Source organism: Schistocerca nitens, chromosome 2 (genome assembly GCF_023898315.1).
Source record: "Schistocerca nitens isolate TAMUIC-IGC-003100 chromosome 2, iqSchNite1.1, whole genome shotgun sequence".
Taxonomy (NCBI): domain Eukaryota; kingdom Metazoa; phylum Arthropoda; class Insecta; order Orthoptera; family Acrididae; genus Schistocerca; species Schistocerca nitens.
Window position 1 is genome coordinate 722,970,580 of NC_064615.1, and position 21,969 is coordinate 722,992,548.

The following is a 21,969-nucleotide window of genomic DNA, read 5'->3' on the forward strand; positions in this document are numbered from 1 at the left end:
TCGTGCATAGAAATTTGAAGTGTAAAATTTTCTGCCTCTGCACAAGCTTCATTAGTCTAATATTTTCTTCATAACTGGTACTGGAGTGTAATTCTTAAAAAAGGATACAATAACACAGAAGTTGGTTTTATCCTGCTGTGTCTAATTTCAGGCAGGATTCTGTATGGCTGTTTTCTTTTTACTACATTTCTGAGTGTTGCTGCCCCAAACCTTTTCAAAAATCTAGTATTTAAGTAACATTCTGCATGTGACTTTACTATTCCTTACTGAACAGAGGTTTTACAATAGAAAGTTCAGGTTGGAATATCAACTATTACGAAAAGGATAGATTGGTACCCACAACAAAGACAACACACAGAGTTGCAGACGGGCACAATGAAAAGACTGTTACACACTACTCTTTCAGTCAAAGCTTTCTTCAGAGAAGAAAGGAAAACCCACTCACACACACAAAAAAGCACACCTCATGCACTTTTGACCACTATCTCCGGTTGCTCTAGCAGGACTGCACAATTTGCAATCTGGCTAGTGTGGCTGGAGATAGTGGTCATGTGTATGTGAGCTGTGCCTGCTTGATCGAATATCTGTGTGTGTGTGTGTGTGTGTGTGTGTGTGTGTGTGTGTGTGTGTGTGTGTGTGTGTGTGTGTGTCTAATGGCCATACCTACATACCCACAGCTTAGTGTATAACAGTCATTTCACAGTGCTCTATCTGCAGCTCAACATGTGATCTATCCATTGGTCAACATTTCCTCTGTAAATTGTAAGAGGGGAAGAATCTTAGTAGTAAACAGGCAAGTAGTTTTGAAATTACAGAACAAAGGATTCAATTAATTACATGCTCCACAGATCACTTGAATCATTCTTTTATCAAAATGATGTGGAATGAGTCAGTTTACAGTATGCTTCTTACAGTTCAAGTTTTCATGAATATGTACACCCAAAAAAATTAGGAGCATTCTACCCTCTTTACTGACCTCTGTTAATGTGCAACATCACTTGTTGGTATGACTGTTGTACGTAAGTGAACATAGTGTGTTTTCTCAAAACTTAGGGAGAGTCCCTTTTCAGAGAACAACTTAATAATTCTTTGAAAACTATCATTAACAGTTTCTTCTGTTGCCTTCTCGCTACTGATATCTATTGTAGCATTAGTACAATCTGCAAAAAGTACCAATTTGCTTGCTGAATGTTATATGGAAAGTCATCAAATATATAAGGAATAGTAGTGGACCCAAAATTGAACCCTGTGGGGCTTCCTTTATGATTTATCCTAATTCACTAAAATTTTCTACCCTTCCAACATTGTTTCGATTATTCAGCACAACTTTTTTGCATTCTGTTTGTAAAGTATGATTCAAACTAGCTGCGTGAAGTCATGAATTTCATAAAACTTTAGTTTTTCCCAGAGTGTAACATGACCTACACAATCAAACACCTAGGAAAGATCACAAAAAATACCAACTGGTGATATTTTATTATTTAATGCTCATAATATTTGGTGAGTGAATGTATTAACAGCATTCTCAGATGAGCAACCCTTCTGGAATTCAACCTGTGTTACACTAAACAAATTGTTTTCACAAAAGTGAGAGATGACTCTTGACAGCATTACTTTTTCGAATATTTTGGAAAAAGAAGCCAGTAAGTCAACTGGATAACAACCATTCAAGTCTTTTTTGTCACATTTCTTGTGAAGGGGTTTAACAATAGGTTTTTTAAACTGTTCAGAGAAATTCTCTATGCCAGCGATGCATTACATATATTGTAAGGACATTACTAATTAAGATGAACAGCGTTTCAGAATTCACTTTGAAATTCCATCAACACCCCATGAGCTATGGGTTTTTAGAATGTTAGAATTCTATTGACTTCAGTGGACAATGTTGGCCCCATTCCTAGTCACTCAAAGTTTTGTGAGGTGACATTTTTAATACATTCTCTTGCTACTTCAACTGAACTACGAGGTCTGTTAAAAAAATTCCAGAACCTTCTTGAGTTCGCGCCAATGGTGTGTTGGAGCAAAATGCAGTTGGCGTAGCTGCACACTCCAGGGTTTAATGTATAACTGCTGGAAGTTTTATTGTTGTATGTCTGTTAGTTATTGTATTGTCATGTATTCAGTAGAATGTTGAGTTGCATGAAACTCAAGAACAAGTTTATAGAGAGACACACCAAATGATGCAGGAAGCCTATGATGATGAGTGCTTAAGCTGTACTCAGTGTTACAAATAGTTCACACAGTTTAAAAATGGCCAGAAGTTAAAGATGACCCCTGTACAGGAGTCCTCCAACATCTGATGACAATGCTCATGTCAGGAACAACAATGAAGTTGTGCATGCCAATAGAAGACCGAGTGTCTGAGAGATTGAAGGAGAGTGTAACATTTCAGTTGGATCATGTCATGAAACCCTGACACAGCATCTAGGAATGCATCATCTTGCCACCAAGTTTGTCCCATGGCTCATGAGTCGAGATCAGAAAGACCTTCGCCTCACAATCTGAGAAGGGCTCTTAGATCGCGCATATCAGAGCATTCGTTAAGAGAATCAGAACTGGTGATGAGAAATAACTGTTAATAAATGGTACTAGTGGGACATGTGATGGCTGCAAGAAAATTTGAGAAGGAAACATCCTGAATGTGGCTGGACAATTCATGGCTCTTGCATCACGATAATGCACCTCCACATTCATCCTGCTGGGTGTGTGACTATTGCACAAAAAATGAAATTACTGTGATGCTTCATCCTCTGTACTCTCCAGAACTGGCCCCTGCGGATATTTTTAAACTTACAAAGTTGAAAACCCCATTGATAGGACAAGATTGGCAGTAACATAAGATAAAAGAAAATTTGCAGACAGTGCTTCATACGCTCCAGCAAGAGGCATACCAAGCCTGCTTCTGGAAGTGGAAACGGTGCTGGGAGCAGTGTATGAATTATGGGGGAGAGTGTTTCGAAAAAGATCATTCATTGAGAGTAAAAGGTAAACATAGACAAATTTTGTGGTCAAAGTTATGGAATTTTTTGACCAGATCTTGTATTTAAAACTATTTTTGCTACTACATTCAGAAAATGACTTAAAAGTACTCACAACTTGTGAATTATCAGTCACAAATTATCATTTAGTTTAATTGTCATGGTGCCTTTTACACGGACTGGCTGCCATGCCCCCATAGTTTTAATTTTATTATCTGCTTTATTAATTTCTGTCAGGATATATATACTTATTGACATTTTAATGATTTTCCTTAAAATATTACACTATTGCAGTTTGCAAGTAACACAGCTCTTGAATTATTCAGACCTTTAAACAAATTTCCCTCTTCCTCTTACATGAGATTTCAATTCTCTCAGTTATCTGGTTATTTTCTGAATAACTCTTTAGGAAATCAACTTTCAAATATTAATGTAAAATTACTATGGATATTTAATTTGATATTAGCATCTCTTTCTACATATATAGTTACTTCTATCCATACTACCTCTTGGAACATACCCTTAAAACAATGTACCCTCTCCTCATTAATAAGCCTCATTGTTTTGTATGAACCCACCTCAGTGCTGTAAGGTACTACAACATTTCTTTCCATTAATTGTGGTTCATTATCAGACAGCCCATTAACAATTACATGCACAATATTTTTCAGCCTGAGTACTGTCTATGAAAATGGTATCAATCTGGGTCCTACTCTTTGTTGCACAAGAGTTGGAAAATTACCTACTGAAATTAGGTTGAAACACCCAAATAATGATTCCAGTTCATTTTCCCTGTCCTTATCTTTTAGAAAATCCGTGTTCTAATCTCTACAAACTACTAACTGTTTCTTATTGTCTGACGGGTAGCTCTACAATGCATCTAATTTCTCAGAAATAGCTGAACATTTCCTAGAGGGGATTTGCAGAGAGTTACAACAACCAGAGTAGTATTCTGCCTTCTAGGTTCCAATCTACATAAAAACTGTTTATTTCAATATTTTTGGCTTTGTGTCTATATTTTATAAATATTGCAACTCCTCTTTTTCCATATTTACTCTTCACAAAAGTTTTCTAAGTCTATAATCTCTTATATTTAACTTCTCCATCTCTATGATTACACAGCATTAGTTATCACAGGGGTTTTGCCTTGTGTGCATGTCCCCCATCGCTCCCCCCCCCCCCCCTTACACTTTCTGCATGATGCTCAGTTGAACTGTCCTTCCCCCTCTTTTCAGGTGCAACCCAAGATTTGTGTACCCCCATCTCCCAATTGTAGCAACAGGCCCAGCACAGATGTGAAACTTTGTTTCAGTCAAAAGCAATCTACTCAGTTATTTTTTTTACATGGTTACCAGTCGTGCTAATCCAGAGCTGGTTATGGTGCTGTAAAATCTCCAAAAACCACACACAAGTATGTGCTGTTGCTCCTCCTATTCTGTTCTGCATACACTTGTTACTAGCTGGCATCAGCTACATGTTCCAGCTTTGTTCAAACTGACATTTGTCTGTTTGGTTGGTCAGGGTGCAAATTCAGTTTGTGACAGTAATATTTTTTATAAGAGTGGGTCAATGACCAACTCACTCCCCTCCTCCCCCCCCCCCCCCCCCTCAAATTCATCATAAGCACAGGGTTTCAGGAGAATGATATCATATGGATATTAAAATGATCAAGGTCTTATCAGCTTGGCTACATGTTGATTCATAGGTTTTTAAGAAGTAAGTTTTAACTTGTCACTGATGACGAAATCATTAGAGATGATGTGTGTTCTGACTGGACACAATGGGAAAAGAATTCTGTTGCTTTCATTTCAAAGCCAATATTTGCCAAATGATGTAACAAACCCACAGAAAACTAAACATGTTTGCCAGATGGGAATTTGAATCTCACTCCTCTCCTATGTGAGATACATCTGAACCATTGCACAACCTCACTCAGTCAAAGAGTATACAAAGAAAACATTAAAACAGAACTAATACTTTTATAAAAGAAAAACGAATTAAGAAATTCATTATATTAAAAAAGAGGGTGAGAAAAGAGAAATAAAATCAGTATTTGGTAAGGACGGAAGCAGATGAGGTTAAGAGCCATACCTGATAATCCAGGTTCTCACCAGCTCATCTGCCATCTGCCCCTCCACCCCCCCCCCCCCATCCACCCCACTTTTCTTTTGCCCTAGAGTAGAGAAGGAATCTGTAGTTCTGGAAGATATGAATTCTGTGTGAAAAGGGAACAGAAAAGAAAACACATTAAAGCAAAGAATGGAAATCTACAAAACTCAGTATATGCTGACTACTGACTACTGAAACTACCACTGACATAATATGGCATCCTCTGCAATGTTCACTTTCCCATGCTAATATAAGACTGTTAACTGAAAAAGAAAAAACTAGTGCTCGAAATATCACTCACCATTTCAAAAAGTACATTCAGCAAGTTATCAGCATGAAGTTCTAGACAGCTTTTACTATGCTCAACTGCAACCAGCAGTACAGCAGCCAAACACTGTGATATGGCATAGGAATCAACATTTCGCCGGTAAAGGTTCAGCAAGATTGGAATCAATCGTGGAAGTTGCTCAAAAACTTTATCTGTCTCCAAGATTGAAAACATAGGTCCTAAAGCTTGTAGCACTGCTTCACATACCTGCAATGAACCAACAGTAACAGAAAGTGTACAATAAAGATTACTTCTTCTAAATCATATTACACTTAAATGGAGCACACAAATGCCCAGCCATATCTGACACACAGGACTTCGATATATCAAGAAACTAAACACGTGTGATAATGAGCTAATGTCACAGCACAAAGGATCATGTCATGACAAAGCCAGACACCAACATTATGACCAAAGAATACACATTAAGAAGTAACTCTCCAACTAAAACCAACCTTTGGTTCCCGTGAATTTATCCAGCTGCTTACAAGCACATCATAAGCAATACTCATCTCTGTGGAGAATGAATCTTTCTTTACTGTATTGTCTGGAGCTGTATCTATATTAGCCATATATTCCAAAATTGCATCACCAAATCTACCCAACGCTAAAACATAAATTAACAACAGTAAGTTTCATGCAACTTTTGTACATGAATCATTTATTAACAAAGTAAATTACAGTACTAACATTATGCTTTATAGAAGGAATCCTTATACTCCATGTCACACTTAATTTGTTAACAGCCTCTCTCTTGTAGCTACGTAATAATCAAAAACTAACTGAAAAAGCTGTCACATTTCTACAAAAAATTTACAAGAATTCAACAAGAGAAGCAAGTAGCAGTCAGAAAGCTGAGTTCAACATCACAGTATCTTATTTGAGCTGTCTTACTTGAGATGGTTCATATTTGCTGTTTCATGATTTGCAAGCAACATCCTAACTATTAAAAAATGGAGTGGTGGTGGGGCGGTAGTGGTGAAGGGGGCCAGAGATGACTAAGCAAAGGACCTGGAAGAGCAGTTGAACAGAATGGATAGGTCCTAGTGTCTTAAAAGGAGGATATAAACAAGGATAATGGAATGTTGTCTAATTAAGTTGGGTGATGCTGAGGAAATTAGATTTGGAAATGTGACACTTAAAGTAGTAAAGGAGTTTTGCTATTAGGTGAGCAAAATAACTGATGATGGTCGAAGTAGAAAGGATACAAAATGTAGACTGGCTATGGCAAGAAAACATTTCTGAAGAAGAAAAGTTTGTTAACATTGAATATAGATTTAAGTGTTAGGAAGTCTTTTCTAAAAATATGGACGATAAATAGTTTAGACAAGAAGAGAATAGAAGCTTTCAAAATGTGGTGCTACAGAAGAATGCTGGAGATTAGATGGGTAGATCACGTAACTAATGAGGTGGTACTTAACAGAATTGGGGAGGAGAGAAATTTGTGGCACAATTTGACTAGAAGAAGGGATAGGTTGGTGGGAAATGTTCTGAGGCATCAAGGGATCACCAATTTAGTATTGGAGGGCAGTGTGGAGGGTAAAAATTGTAGAGGGAGACCAAGAGATGAATATACTATGCAGATTCAGAAGGATGTAGGTTGCAGTAGGTACTGGGAGATGATGAATTTTGCGCAGGATAGAGTAGCATGGAGAGCTGCATCAAACCAGTCTCTGGACTGAAGACAACAACAGTGGTTGGCCTGTGGCGAGAGTCGAAAAATTATGTTGGGTCACCAAAAAGTCTCTGAAATTAATCTACAATAACAAAAATGAACAATAGGTATCCATGACAGTTCTAGAACTGAACAAATATAGAAAGAGCCTGATATATTTCCTTTGAAGTATAACACACTGTCAAAATTTCAGAGGTGGTAGTATGAACCAAAACAAGAAAACAATGCCCAGTAAACATGGTCTCAAAGAGCTATGAGTAACTATTCAGTAACAGAGAGATTTTTCACAGTAGCGATGATGAACAAATGCTCATAACTCTTAAGGTATGCCTTTCAGAGATTATGTTTACTTTACACTTTTCTTCTTTTGGTCCATTTTGTCAGCGGAGTTCTGTTTCACCCCATTTACACAGACATAACATTACTAGTGTGAATACTAAAGAGGAGTACAGAATAACAATGTAATATCTACCAACTAACAGCAAGAAACAACTGTAGTATCAGATATTACCACAACTGAAACAAAAACATATGATGCCCTTTAGAATACAGCACGCATCAAATTTTAAGACAAGACTCCAAGAACAAAAATTAAATTCCACAGCAATAAAATTGGACTGAATGTTCTAAATCTCTGAAACAGCCAAACATTTAACTTAGACCCTTCACCCTTAGACACCACTACTTATAAATCATTATCACACACTAAGCAATTCCATTTCTTTATCTTTATTAATTCCAGTCAAGAATCCACTTTATTGTTGCCTTTTTTACCAATTCTGTTGTCCATTGTGAGACCCAAGTTAGTCCCAGTGTATACTGTGTTCAAATAACTTATGGGTATGCAGCCAGGTGATGTCATTGACAACCACCAATATTTCCCCAGGTACCCACCCTATCATTTTCAAGGCAAAACTGTAGCACATAAGGGCTGTGCAAGGGAATTTAAAACCTCAATTTGCAGTGCAATTTTGGAAAGATGACACATTCTCTCTCTCTCTCTCTCTCTCTCTCTCTCTCTCTCACACACACACACACACACACACACACACACACACACACACACACAAAGATGACTGATGTCAGACGGTATCAACCTAATCTCTATTTATAAGGTTACTAGCTAATTTTTATTTCAACTGCTTCCTTAATAACACTATTCCAATAGCTGGAAGTGCATGCCAGAATCTCCATGCATGCCAGAATCTCCGTGTTAGAAGTGCATGCCAGAATCTCCGTGTTATGTTCCATAGGCTGAACAGTACGACGAAATGTTCTGCGATAGCAGACTGGCTCTGCTGCTGTAAACATGTGTGATGTTTATACCTTTTATATCAGTCCTCCACAGTTTTGATAATCTGACCAATATATGACAAGCCACAACTGCAAGGACTATGAAACATGCCCACTTTTCAAAAACCAAGATCATCCTTTACAGCCTCTAAAAAGACCCTAATTTTAGATAGTAGTTAAAAAACACATTTTACATAATATTTCTACAAAATATGACCAATGCTATAGAAATGCTCCATGCATAAGCCAGAAACACCATAGACTTTGGTGTCACCCCGGTACTATCATCACTCACCTCGTGCATGGCTGGTCAATAGTGCAATACATGTATGATCAGTCTTTTGCTATAAAAATTCTAATGAAAGGTGACCTCAAGCTGGGCTAACTAGGCTGATAAACTCTCAGTGTGAGGTAATGTGGGCCATGTGAAGCAAGATACAAAGTACCACTTTATGCTGAGGCAGATGGTTGTAACTATCAACCTGTATACCCAAGTCAGTGTGAGTAGGCTTCCTCTAAACAGCACGTCCCAACGGACCATCAGTGCTCTTCCTGACCAACACATCAAGAAAGAGAAGGCAGCTATCCTTTTCCATCTCCATTGTGAAATGAATTTTCAGGTGGATCGAATTCAGTAGTTCTACAATGTCATTCAAATTCTCACAGCCATGAGGCTAAGCAACAAAAGTATTGTGTGTGTGTGTGTGTGTGTGTGTGTGTGTGTGTGTGTGTGTATAATAGGGGGAAACATTCCACGTGGGAAAAAAAAACACAGATGGTGTGACTTACCGAACGAAAGTGCTGGCAGGTCGATAGACACACAAACAAACACAAACGTACACACAAAATTCAAGCTTTCACAACAAACTGTTGCCTCATCAGGAAAGAGGGAAGGAGAGGGAAAGATGAAAGGATGTGGGTTTTAAGGGAGAGGGTAAGGAGTCATTCCAATCCCGGGAGCGGAAAGACTTACCTTAGGGGGAAAAAAGGACGGGTATATACTCGCGCGCACACACACACACATATCCATCCACACATATACAGACACAAGCAGACATATTTAAAGACAAAGAGTTTGGGCAGAGATGTTAGTCGAGGCAGAAGTGCAGAGGCAAAGATGTTGTTGAATGACAGGTGAGGTATGAGTGGCGGCAACTTGCGTGTGCGGACGCAGGCGGACATATTTTTAGATATATTTTTTAATTGCCGCCAAAACACGTTAAATATGTCTGCTTGTGTGTGTGTGTGTGTGTGTGTGTGTGTGTGTGTGTGTGTGTGTGTGTGCGCGCGCGAGTGTGTACCCGTCCTTTTTTCCCCCTAGGGTAAGTCTTTCCGCTCCCGGGATTGGAATGACTCCTTACCCTCTCCCTTAAAACCCACATCCTTTCGCCTTTCCCTCTCCTTCCCTCTTTCCTGATGAGGCAACAGTTTGTTGTGAAAGCTTGAATTTTGTGTGTATGTTTGTGTTTGTTTGTGTGTCTATCGACGTGCCAGCGCTTTCGTTTGGTAAGTCACATCATCTCTGTTTTTAGATATACTTTTCCCACGTGGAATGTTTCCCTCTATTAATTTATATTATTAATTTGAACCCAACAATTACATTTGTTATTGTCACTGCTGTATTTCGAAATCTTTTCTGTCATCTTATTTTCTCTTTTTGTTTGTGCCAGTAGTTTCACTTTGTATTCACTTTCTCCTTTTTACCGTAATCTACTATACAATTTTATCCCGCCTATATAGACTCAATAATACGTCACCCACTTCCAAACCATAACCAAAAATTTCTTTCCGCTTTCAACACCACCGCAGCTATGAAATCCACCGTTTCTAGTCCACAAACAGTTCATTTCAGCTATTAAACAACCTTTTCGTCTAGTTCTGATAACTTTCGCTTTATTTCCATTTCCGTTCTTCCCACATCACTGATAATTTTTAGCCGTTTCCCACAGGTTTTAACGTCATTATTTCTTCGCCAGACTATTGTTAGCCTCATTTTCATAATCTGCCACCACAAAACCACTCTTTTAACACATTTACACGCCGTTTTTTCGAAATTTTCCCGAATCTCTCCATCCTTTAACGTGTTTTGGCGGCAACACAACCACCTAACCTATGTGCACATCGTTCTCTATTCACCACAGGATCAACATAGCCCAACTTTAACCAACACTTTTTCGCCTTTTTTCACAACAGATCTCCAGTTACTTTCTCCAGTTATTTTCATTTTCATCTCAACCTCATGTTACACTTTCCACCTTCTAATACCATGGCACCCTCACAACAACCCCACAACAACCCCATTAAGTTTTATTTACATTCCCTCCGCAAACATGCCTTCACCCTAGCCAGATTACGCTCGCATATTTTATTTTCTCAGGCTTGTCTGACATTTGGCATTACCCCCAAAGGCCTCACACTTAAAGTTCCCATCTCTGGCTGCAACCCTTCTTTCCATCAGTCCCTATACCAGTTCCAAACTGAACAATCCATTGCCCTCACCTACCTAATCCTTCACCTACACATCAACTCAGCCAATGAACACACCTGTCAACTCCTATCCTTAATAAAAGTCATCAATCTTTCCTCTCCCACTTCCACACCGGCTGTTCAGAGCATCCTCCTACAGGCCAACCGCAAATTAGAACAACATGCCACCATTCACCTCAAAAAACTATCCAATCTCCTGGTTTCCCACCTCCGGAAAGGCAACTCACTCACCCTTCACAACCTTTCCAGCAAACCTCAACCTCCTCTCATTGCACACAAACCCAGTCTCTCCCATCTACTCAACCTCCCACTTCCAGCTCCACTCCCTCCAAAACCTCAGAATTCCAAACAACACAATCTGGAACCACAACACCCTAATTCAGTAGTTAACCTTTCCTCCAAACCTCTCTCCCAATCCGAAACCTCTGTCCTATCCAAAGGCCTCACCTTCAGCCCCACTCCCAGATTCAACCAAACAGCCCTCGTCAAAGATTTACTGTCCTACACTCGTACTCTCTGCTGGAAGTATCACTTTGCCACGAAGAAAAATGATCCTAATCCTACTCCTAATGATCCAACTCCCCAAGACACTATCCAAATTGAACCCTGCCTGGAACAGTTCCGTCCTCCGTCACAGCGGGACCCACCTCCTCTTCCTCAAAATCACCCTCTCCAAACCTTCCAGGAATTTCTGACTTCCAGCCTTGCCTCTCAATCCTTCTTAAAAAACCTTAATCCTACTCCCAACATCACTACTGCTGAAGCCCAGGCTATCCGTGATCTGAAGGCTGACCGGTCCATCGTCATCCTTCCGGCGGACAAGGGTTCCACGACCGTGGTACTTGATCGTCGGGAGTATGTGGCTGAGGGACTGCGTCAGCTTTCAGACAACACCACATACAAAGTTTGCCAAGGTAATCCCATTCCTGATGTCCAGGCAGAGCTTCAAGGAATCCTCAGAACCTTAGGCCCCCTACAAAACCTTTCACCTGACTCCATCAACCTCCTGACCCCACCGACACCCCGCACCCCTACCTTCTACCTTCTTCCTAAAATTCACAAACCCAATCATCCTGGCCGCCCCATTGTAGCTGGTTACCAAGCCCCCACCGAACGTATCTCTGCCTACGTAGATCAACAGGTTCAACCCATTACATGCAGTCTCCCATCCTTCATCAAAGACACCAACCACTTCCTCGAACGCCTGGAATCCCTACCCAATCCGTTACCCCCGGAAACCATCCTTGTAACCATTGATGCCACTTCCTTATACACAAATATCCCGCACGTCCAGGGCCTCGCTGCGATGGAGCACTTCCTTTCATGCCGATCACCTGCCACCCTACCTAAAACCTCTTTCCTCATTACCTTAGCCAGCTTCATCCTGACCCACAACTTCTTCACTTTTGAAGGCCAGACATACCAACAATTAAAGGGAACAGCCATGGGTACCAGGATGGCCCCCTCATACGCCAACCTATTCATGGGTCGCTTAGAGGAAGCCTTCTTGGTTACCCAAGCCTGCCAACCCAAAGTTTGGTACAGATTTATTGATGACATCTTCATGATCTGGACTCACAGTGAAGAAGAACTCCAGAATTTCCTCTCCAACCTCAACTCCTTTGGTTCCATCAGATTCACCTGGTCCTACTCCAAATCCCATGCCACTTTCCTTGATGTTGACCTCCGCCTGTCCAATGGCCAGCTTCACACGTCCGTCCACATCAAACCCACCAACAAGCAACAGTACCTCCATTACGACAGCTGCCATCCATTCCACATCAAACGGTCCCTTCCCTACAGCCTAGGTCTTCGTGGCAAACAAATCTGCTCCAGTCCGGAATCCCTGAAGCATTACACCAACAACCTGACAACAGCTTTCGCATCCCGCAACTACCCTCCCGACCTGGTACAGAAGCAAATAACCAGAGCCACTCCCTCATCCTCTCAAACCCAGAACCTCCCACAGAAGAACCACAAAAGTGCCCCACTTGTGACAGGATACTTTCCGGGACTGGATCAGATTCTGAATGTGGCTCTCCAGCAGGGATACGACTTCCTCAAATCCTGCCCTGAAATGAGATCCATCCTTCATGAAATCCTCCCCACTCCACCAAGAGCGTCTTTCCGCCGTCCACCTAACCTTCGTAACCTCTTAGTTCATCCCTATGAAATCCCCAAACCACCTTCCCTACCCTCTGGCTCCTACCCTTGTAACCGCCCCCGGTGTAAAACCTGTCCCATGCACCCTCCCACCACCACCTACTCCAGTCCTGTAACCCGGAAGGTGTACACGATCAAAGGCAGAGCCACGTGTGAAAGCACCCACGTGATCTACCAACTGACCTGCCTGCACTGTGATGCATTCTATGTGGGAATGACCAGCAACAAACTGTCCATTCGCATGAATGGACACAGGCAGACAGTGTTTGTTGGTAATGAGGATCACCCTGTGGCTAAACATGCCTTGGTGCACGGCCAGCACATCTTGGCGCAGTGTTACACCGTCCGGGTTATCTGGATACTTCCCTCTAACACCAACCTATCCGAACTCCGGAGATGGGAACTTGCTCTTCAATATATCCTCTCTTCTCGTTATCCACCAGGCCTCAATCTCCGCTAATTTCAAGTTGCCGCCACTCATACCTCACCGGTCATTCAACGACATCTTTGCCTCTGCACTTCTGTCTCGACTGACATCTCTGCCCAAACTCTTTGTCTTTAAATATGTCTGCTTGTGTCTGTGTATGTGTGGATGGATGTGTGTGTGTGTGTGCAGGTGTATACCCGTCCTTTTTCCCCCCTAGGGTGGGTCTTTCCGCTCCCGGGATTGGGGTGGCTCCTTGCCCTCTCCCTTGGAGCCCACATCCTTTCGTCTTTCCCTCTCCTTCCCTCTTTCCTGGTGGGGCGGCGGTTTGTTGCGAAGGCTTGAATTTTGTGTGTATGTTTGTGTGTCTGTCGACGTGCCAGCGCTTTCGTTTGGTAAGTCACATCATCTCTGTTTTTAGATATATTTTTCCCACATGGAATGTTTCCCTCTATATATATATATATATATATATATATATATATATATATATATATATATATATATATATATATATATAAAACAAAGATGATGTGACTTACCGGGTGGGGGTGCTGGCGGGTCGAGGGACACACAAACAAGCACAAACATGCACACGGGGTTCAGGCTTTTGCAGCAAACTGTTGCCTCGTCGGGGGGGGAATGTGGATTTTTTTGGGGGTGGGGAGGGGGGTGGGGAGTCATTCTGGTCCCGGGAGCGGGGGGACTTGCCTTGGGGGGGGGGGGGGGGGGGAAGGACGGGTGTACGCTCGCGCACACATGTCCATCCACACATGTGCGGACGCAGGCGGACATATTTTTAGATATATTTTTTTAATTGCCGCCAAAACACGTTAAATATGTCTGCTTGTGTCTGTATATGTGTGGATGGATATGTGTGTGTGTGTGCGCGAGTGTATACCCATCCTTTTTTCCCCCTAAGGTAAGTCTTTCCGCTCCCGGGATTGGAATGACTCCTTACCCTCTCCCTTAAAACCCACATCCTTTCGTCTTTCCCTCTCCTTCCCTCTTTCCTGATGAGGCAACAGTTTGTTGCGAAAGCTTGAATTTCGTGTGTATGTTTGTGTGTCTATCGACGTGCCAGGGCTTTCGTTTGGTAAGTCACATCATCTCTGTTTATATATATATATATATATATATAGAGAGAGAGAGAGAGAGAGAGAGAGAGAGAGAGAGAGCGCGCGGGGGGGGGCACACACGTTTCCCAGCCACCAGCTCCAAATGGTCCTCCAGGCCTTCCATAATCAAGTTCGCAATAATAGGTGACATTGGACTTCGCATCACAACTCCACCCGCCTCCTGATAATACTGCTCATTGAATTAAAAGTAAGTGAAGTCAACACATGTTAAAAAAGGTTTGTTAAAAAAGGTTTGTTAATTTGACACCAAACCTAATCTTACTCCACCATAACAAATCAGACAAAGGAATGCGAGTGAAGAGGGAGACCCCATCAAAAATTACTAGAGCATCAGAGTTATTCCTCTAATTGATGTAAGAAGTCTGCTGAGTTCTTAATGTGATGCTCACAAGGACCTATGAGTGAGCTCAAAAGAGTAGCAAGGTTTTTTGCTACAGGATATGTTGAAGCACTAATGATTCAGAAGGCTATATTGTTTCCAATAACACACAGAGGGGGGAGGCGAAATCATTCCATATACAGAGGTTGGCACTCTAGATTCTGCTGTTGTCCAACAGTGACCTGCATCACCCAACTGCTGGCTGCATAACTGCCATGCCCACTGAGGTGAGGTGCCACCAGAGCCGTGATCGCTTGTTGAAGAGGCCACCAACAGAAATGGCCTCAAGACTTGACTTATGCTGAATTCTATGCTCCATGCTCTGCGCTCGTAGGTTGCACACCACACCTCTTATATGTCCACTGCGGCGCTTGGGGGTCACAGCACCAAGTTACAACACCTGAAGATGGGCATGTAAGAAACCGAAACCAGTCGGGTGATGATAAAAGAACTTTCAACTGTAGCAGTATTCTCAACCTCTGGTATAATGCTCAGTTGGGAGTGTTCCTCCAACAGGATCACTTGAGTTCTGTGGATTACAAGCAGCATGTGAATTGTGAACTGTTAAGGTGTTTAGATTGTTCTAGCATTGCCCAAGGATCTGTGTAAGGATTCGATATTAAATTGAGTGTATTACAATATTTCTCATAGTGATTGTGTTCTCTCACTCTTTTGGTTTCTGCACAGAAACCCATATGCCATTCCAATGGGACACATCATAATTTTGCTGACAAGACTTTACGTGGTCACTTCAATGGCAACACGGATCATTGGAAGTCTCATTTATTGACAAGTGAAGATTGTGCAGAACCATTCTTGTCATCGACTACATGGCACTTTTGTGAGAGAACTTCTGTGCATGTATCGCAAGTGCAGTACAATTCTGTTTTATTATGGAACCACTGCTGAGTCCACCAATTGTTACAGTGTACTGAAGTGTTTACTTACACATTGTCACTACAGCAGCCTAACTGTATTGTGGTTTGTTTCAGTGCTGTGCTTCTCGCTTCCTGCTTTTTGTTGGTTGCTTTCCCTTGTTCTTCAGTGTCAGGCGCAGCAGATACAGCAATTGATGGAAGGAATGATCAAATTACTGAACATTCACACTAAGATGTTGGCACTAGTTGCTGCTATCTTAGCACTGCTGCAGCCAACAACACCTGCATGTGCCTGCAGTTCAGTCTGTTTAACTAGCAGTAGGAAGAATGGGTGGAGCACATAGCACAGTTACAAGCATACTTCGCAGTGCACCACATCTGAGGTACGAATTGACATGCACGTTTTTTGTCAACAGTATGGAGTTTGCCTCTGCTGCAAACTATTACAATGATCCAGCCTTAAAGTATTTTGTATGAAGAATTAGTTGCTGCTCTTGATAGACATTTTGATGAGCAGATTCAAGTTTTATAAGACTTTGTAGACAGTCCAGTCGAATGAATAGGGAATGGGTAGCAGACTGAAGAGGTCTGACTAGACAATGTAAATTCAGCTCTGAGGGTGTAAAGTTGTATAGTGATAAGATATTACATGATGCCATAAGACAGAATGTCTCTGTCATCTAAAGTATCAAGATCCTATTTTCAAATGAATGCTTAATTTGTTGGATAACCAAGAAATTTTGGACAGTGCCATTGTAGTCCCTGTACATACACTCCTGGAAATTGAAATAAGAACACCGTGAATTCATTGTCCCAGGAAGGGGAAACTTTATTGACACATTCCTGGGGTCAGATACATCACATGATCACACTGACAGAACCACAGGCACATAGACACAGGCAACAGAGCATGCACAATGTCGGCACTAGTACAGTGTATATCCACCTTTCGCAGCAATGCAGGTTGCTATTCTCCCATGGAGACGATCGTAGAGATGCTGGATGTAGTCCTGTGGAACGGCGTGCCATGCCATTTCCACCTAGCGCCTCAGTTGGACCAGCGTTCGTGCTGGACGTGCAGACCGCGTGAGACGACGCTTCATCCAGTCCCAAACATGCTCAATGGGGGACAGATCCGGAGATCTTCCTGGCCAGGGTAGTTGACTTACACCTTCTAGAGCACGTTGGGTGGCACGGGATACATGCGGACGTGCATTGTCCTGTTGGAACAGCATGTTCCCTTGCCGGTCTAGGAATGGTAGAACGATGGGTTCGATGACGGTTTGGATGTACCGTGCACTATTCAGTGTCCCCTCGACGATCACCAGTGGTGTACGGCCAGTGTAGGAGATCGCTCCCCACACCATGATGCCGGGTGTTGGCCCTGTGTGCCTCGGTCGTATGCAGTCCTGATTGTGGCGCTCACCTGCACGGCGCCAAACACGCATACGACCATCATTGGCACCAAGGCAGAAGCGACTCTCATCGCTGAAGACGACACGTCTCCATTCGTCCCTCCATTCACGCCTGTCGCGACACCACTGGAGGCGGGCTGCACGATGTTGGGGCGTGAGCGGAAGACGGCCTAACGGTGTGCGGGACCGTAGCCCAGCTTCATGGAGACGGTTGCGAATGGTCCTCGCCGATACCCCAGGAGCAACAGTGTCCCTAATTTGCTGGGAAGTGGCGGTGCGGTCCCCTACGGCACTGTGTAGGATCCTACGGTCTTGGCGTGCATCCGTGCGTCGCTGCGGTCCGGTCCCAGGTCGACGGGCACGTGCACCTTCCGCCGACCACTGGCGACAACATCGATGTACTGTGGAGACCTCACGCCCCACGTGTTTAGCAATTCGGCGGTACGTCCACCCGGCCTCCCGCATGCCCACTATACGCCCTCGCTCAAAGTCCGTCAACTGCACATACGGTTCACGTCCACGCTGTCGCGGCATGCTACCAGTGTTAAAGACTGCGATGGAGCTCCGTATGCCACGGCAAACTGGCTGACACTGACGGCGGCGGTGCACAAATGCTGCGCAGCTAGCGCCATTCGACGGCCAACACCGCGGTTCCTGGTGTGTCCGCTGTGCCGTGCGTGTGATCATTGCTTGTACAGCCCTCTCGCAGTGTCCGGAGCAAGTATGGTGGGTCTGACACACCGGTGTGTATATGTTGTGCACAGTGACAGTATACATGCAGTAGGTGCATATCATGAGCCACAGTCCAGCACGGCACAGTCCGTACAGCCAGCGGAGGTAAACAACTGCCCTCGCCAAACATTCAATTCCTAGCGTAAAACCTTGTCTACAAGTTTCAAGTCACACAAGAGGCAGGCACACCCTGACAGGATCCATAACCTTAGAGTTGCAGCAAGTGTGATCTCAAATATTTTGTATGAAAAAGATCATTCACAATAACTCAGGAGTTTGTACCTCTAAAACTCAAGTTGTGAGTGTTAATGTACTCACATCCAAACCAGCTAACAACAGTGTTATATCTAAATCAAAGTCAAATTCCCAGAACTTGCCTTCTGTTCAAAGACTGTTGAACAAGGTGTTAATGTCACAGAACATTTCCAAGCAGAAAGTTTGTGTGCAACTTGATACTGGAGCATCTTTCACACGTTTGAATAGATGAACCTATGAACAATTAGGTCTGCCTAAACTTTGTCAGTCACAAATACTGTTGTCTGCATACAACTGTAAAGATATCCCTATCTTAGGTGTTTGTAGTCTCCCTGCCACATTCAAGAAAGTCACAAATACAGTTTTGTTTGCGATTCTCTGTGCAAAAAGGCAGTCCGATCATTTTTGGCGTGGACACCTTCCACCTGTCAGGGTTACAGATACAACACAATGCACTGTCAGTGAACACTTTTGTGCCTAATGACAGTGTCTCACAATTATGTAGTTCAGGATACGTTAGGCAATGCAAACAATTTTGAGGCACACACAATATTAAAAGCCAAAACACAACCAAAATTCTTTTGGGCACTGTCAGTCCTCCAAGCTACTCAGGACAAAGAGGCTAAAGAGTTCGAACAGTGGCAGGAACAAGGGGTTGTTGAATCAGTTACTGCAAGCCAAAGGACAGGAAAGGAAATGCCTAGTAGAGGTGCAGGGTCCCCCTCTGCCATGCACCTTACTGTGGATTGCAGCTTATCGATGTAGATGGAGTGATCCTTACCATACCAAATGGTAAGTTGCACATGTGTTGACTTCAAGTCCACTGTCAACCCTGAAACTGTTGTGGACTTATATCCTTTGCCATGGCCAGAAGAGCTAATGGGCAGATTAGTTGCTGGTTGATACTTCTCAAAAATTGACTTGTGATATGCATACACTCAGGTATTCCTGGATGAACAATCACAGCAGCTTTTTATGATTAGTATGCATAAGGGCTTATTCAAGTTTCTACAGTAACCTTTTGGCAGTGCAGCAGCACCTGCACCTGCCATATTTCAGTGATACTTGGAACAACTGACAGCAAAGGTATCCTCCTGTTACAATTATTTAGATGATATTGTGGTTTCCAGTCTTACACCAGAAGAACATTTGTCAAATCTGCAAAGTCTTTTTGATGTGCTTTCTTCTGTGGATCTCTGATGCAACAAGGATGAGCGCTACTTTTTCAAACACAGGTCACCTATCTAGTACATGTGATTAATGCACAAGGCTTTCAATCTTCGCCAACTGGTGACTTATGAGACCTCCCCAATGTCAGTGATTTACAGGCAGTGTTAGGCAACTTAAATACTCCATTTGGTCTATCCCAAACACTGCTCAAATTGCAGCTCTGTTACATTGAATTAACAGGAAATATGTTCAATCTGTGTTGTCCCAAGAGATCCCTTCAGCTTTCAAGAAATTAAAAGCTGCTTTGTTGAATAGCTGTAACCTGAAACATTTTGACCCAACCAAACCAATAATTTTGGTGGTCGATGCTTCATCACATGGGATGGAGGCAGTTCGTTCTCACAGAATTGCGGGGGCATGTAGACCAATTGCATCTGCATCAAAGTTACTGGATAAAGCTCACTGTGATTACTCCCAACTAGAAAAAGAAACTCTTGCAATAATTTACAGAGTTAACAAGTTTCTTCAGTATCCGCATAGGTAATTAGTTCTATCTTATCACAGACCACAAGCCGTTGCTTCACCTTTCAGCCCGTCCTGCCATGCACAGCTCAGAAGATGCAGCTCTTGTCTCTCATCCTGTCTAATTATCAGTAAGAAATTGTCTACTACCTTACTACTCACCACTCCAGTGCTGACACACTTGTCATGGTTACCTCTTGGAACTTACCCAGTTTTTGACAAATCAGAGGATTCATGTTTTTACTACAATGCTCTGGATGCAGCGGTGCTTCAAGATTTCCCAATCCTGCATAGGAAGGCTGTTCAGGAAATGGCAGTGGATCCTGTTTTACAAATCGTTCAGTACATCTGCACTGGTTGGTCATTGATAGGCAAAGCAATTCAGAATTACAGCAACATGTTCTATACATTCAGCAGGTTGAGACGCTTCTCCTTATAGAACCTGATCATTCATCAGCACTTACACCAAGTTCTTTACAACAAGAAGTGCTTCATTTGCTGCAGAGAGGTCACTGGGGCATGGTCAGAACAAAGCAACTTGCCTGACACTATTTCACTAGGATCAGGATGGATTCCCACATTGAAAAGTTGACTGTCACCTCCCAAGCCTGTGCGGAGCATTAAGCTGCTCCATCCCAGAAATTCTTTGAGTGGCCAATACCCACCACCCAAAGGCAAAGACTGCCATCAATTATGCTGGTCCATTTTGGAACATTCGATGTTAATTGCAGTGGACACATTCAGCAAATTTCCATTTGTTGTACCCATGCAATCCATGACTGCTTCTCAAATCATCAAAGCACAGACATCAATTTTTTTGTCTAGAGGGACTTCCAGAAGTAATTGTTTTGAAGAATGGACTACACTTTGTGTCAAATGGTTTTCAACAATTCTGTGATGCCAATGGCATACAACACAGGACAAGTGCACCATTCCATCCCCAGTCAGATGGAGAGGTGGAACGATTTGTATACACTTTTAAGCAGTAAAGGAACAGACTTCATGCTCCCCATGGATGGGAACAGGCTTTACAAAAATTCTTCGCATCCTACCGTTCCGAGCCTAGAGACAGCAAATCACCTGCAGAAATGCATCACGGCTGCTGCCATACACCTTTACTTCACCTACTACATGCATCTCAGCGTTCACCTGAGTACCCTTTCAGTATGTTGTTCAAAATTAACAATGATGACTTCTTCAGATTGTTCAGAGCTCACATAACATAGGAACAAGGCACTATTATTAACATTCTGTGTCATTCTCTTTTTGTCATTCCAGATCTTTCCAGAGTGCAAAGAGAGCAAAACAACCAAATTCATGCATGTCGGCTGCATGCTTCTTCCTCAGTGCTCACTGTTTCAGATTCAGTGCCACACAGGCTCCCAATGCCACTGCCGTCCACATCCCCCTCACACTGCTGTACGTGGAACCAATGGGGATTGACACAGCACTGCTGACAGCTGTGCGGCACCTGCTGCTTCTAACATAGGGAGGTGGGGGGTCAGGATTGCTTCACTGCTGTTCTTCAGGACATTAGGGACTCACCAGATGTCAAGATGTCATCCACTTCAATAGGACCTCGGCCATTGCTCACAGGTGTGCAGCACATACCTGATTTTTTACCAGTGCTCCAGGCATTCACAAGGCAGATGCCAGGGTGTGGGCAAGGACACTGCATCAGCCGTTGCACTAAATCTTGCCTCCTCAGCACCACCTGTGGCCAATCCACCCCCTCACCTCCCCCCTCAATGTCAACTTGTTTGACACAATGATGATGAAGTTTCAAGGGGGAGGAGGAATGTGGTATTGAAGCCTGTTGATACTACACAGGGGGCAATCATTCCGGGTACAGAGGTTGGCACTAGGTTCTGCTGTCATCCAACAGCAATCATGACAGCATCATCCAGCTGCCACTTGAATAAGTGCCATGCTCCCTGAACTGAGATGTCACCAGTGCCACTGATCACAGGTTTAAGAGGCTGTCTGACTGCAGCTCTGACCCAGATGAGCAGCTCCAGTCTA

The 21,969-nt window shown here is 42.9% G+C and overlaps 1 protein-coding gene across 3 annotated transcripts in view; it reads right to left on the reverse strand.

Moving 5' to 3' along the window:
- The window catches only part of LOC126236902 (maestro heat-like repeat-containing protein family member 1), a 295,906-nt gene that overhangs the window by 240,171 nt on the left and 33,766 nt on the right, over window positions 1-21,969 (reverse strand). For all 3 annotated transcript variants that reach the window (XM_049946551.1, XM_049946549.1, XM_049946550.1), the window contains exons 6-7: window positions 5,871-6,022; window positions 5,389-5,622 (exon numbers count right to left, since the gene is read on the reverse strand). In XM_049946551.1, the coding sequence (XP_049802508.1) occupies window positions 5,389-5,622; window positions 5,871-6,022 (386 nt within the window). The remainder of the gene's footprint in view (window positions 1-5,388; window positions 5,623-5,870; window positions 6,023-21,969) is intronic.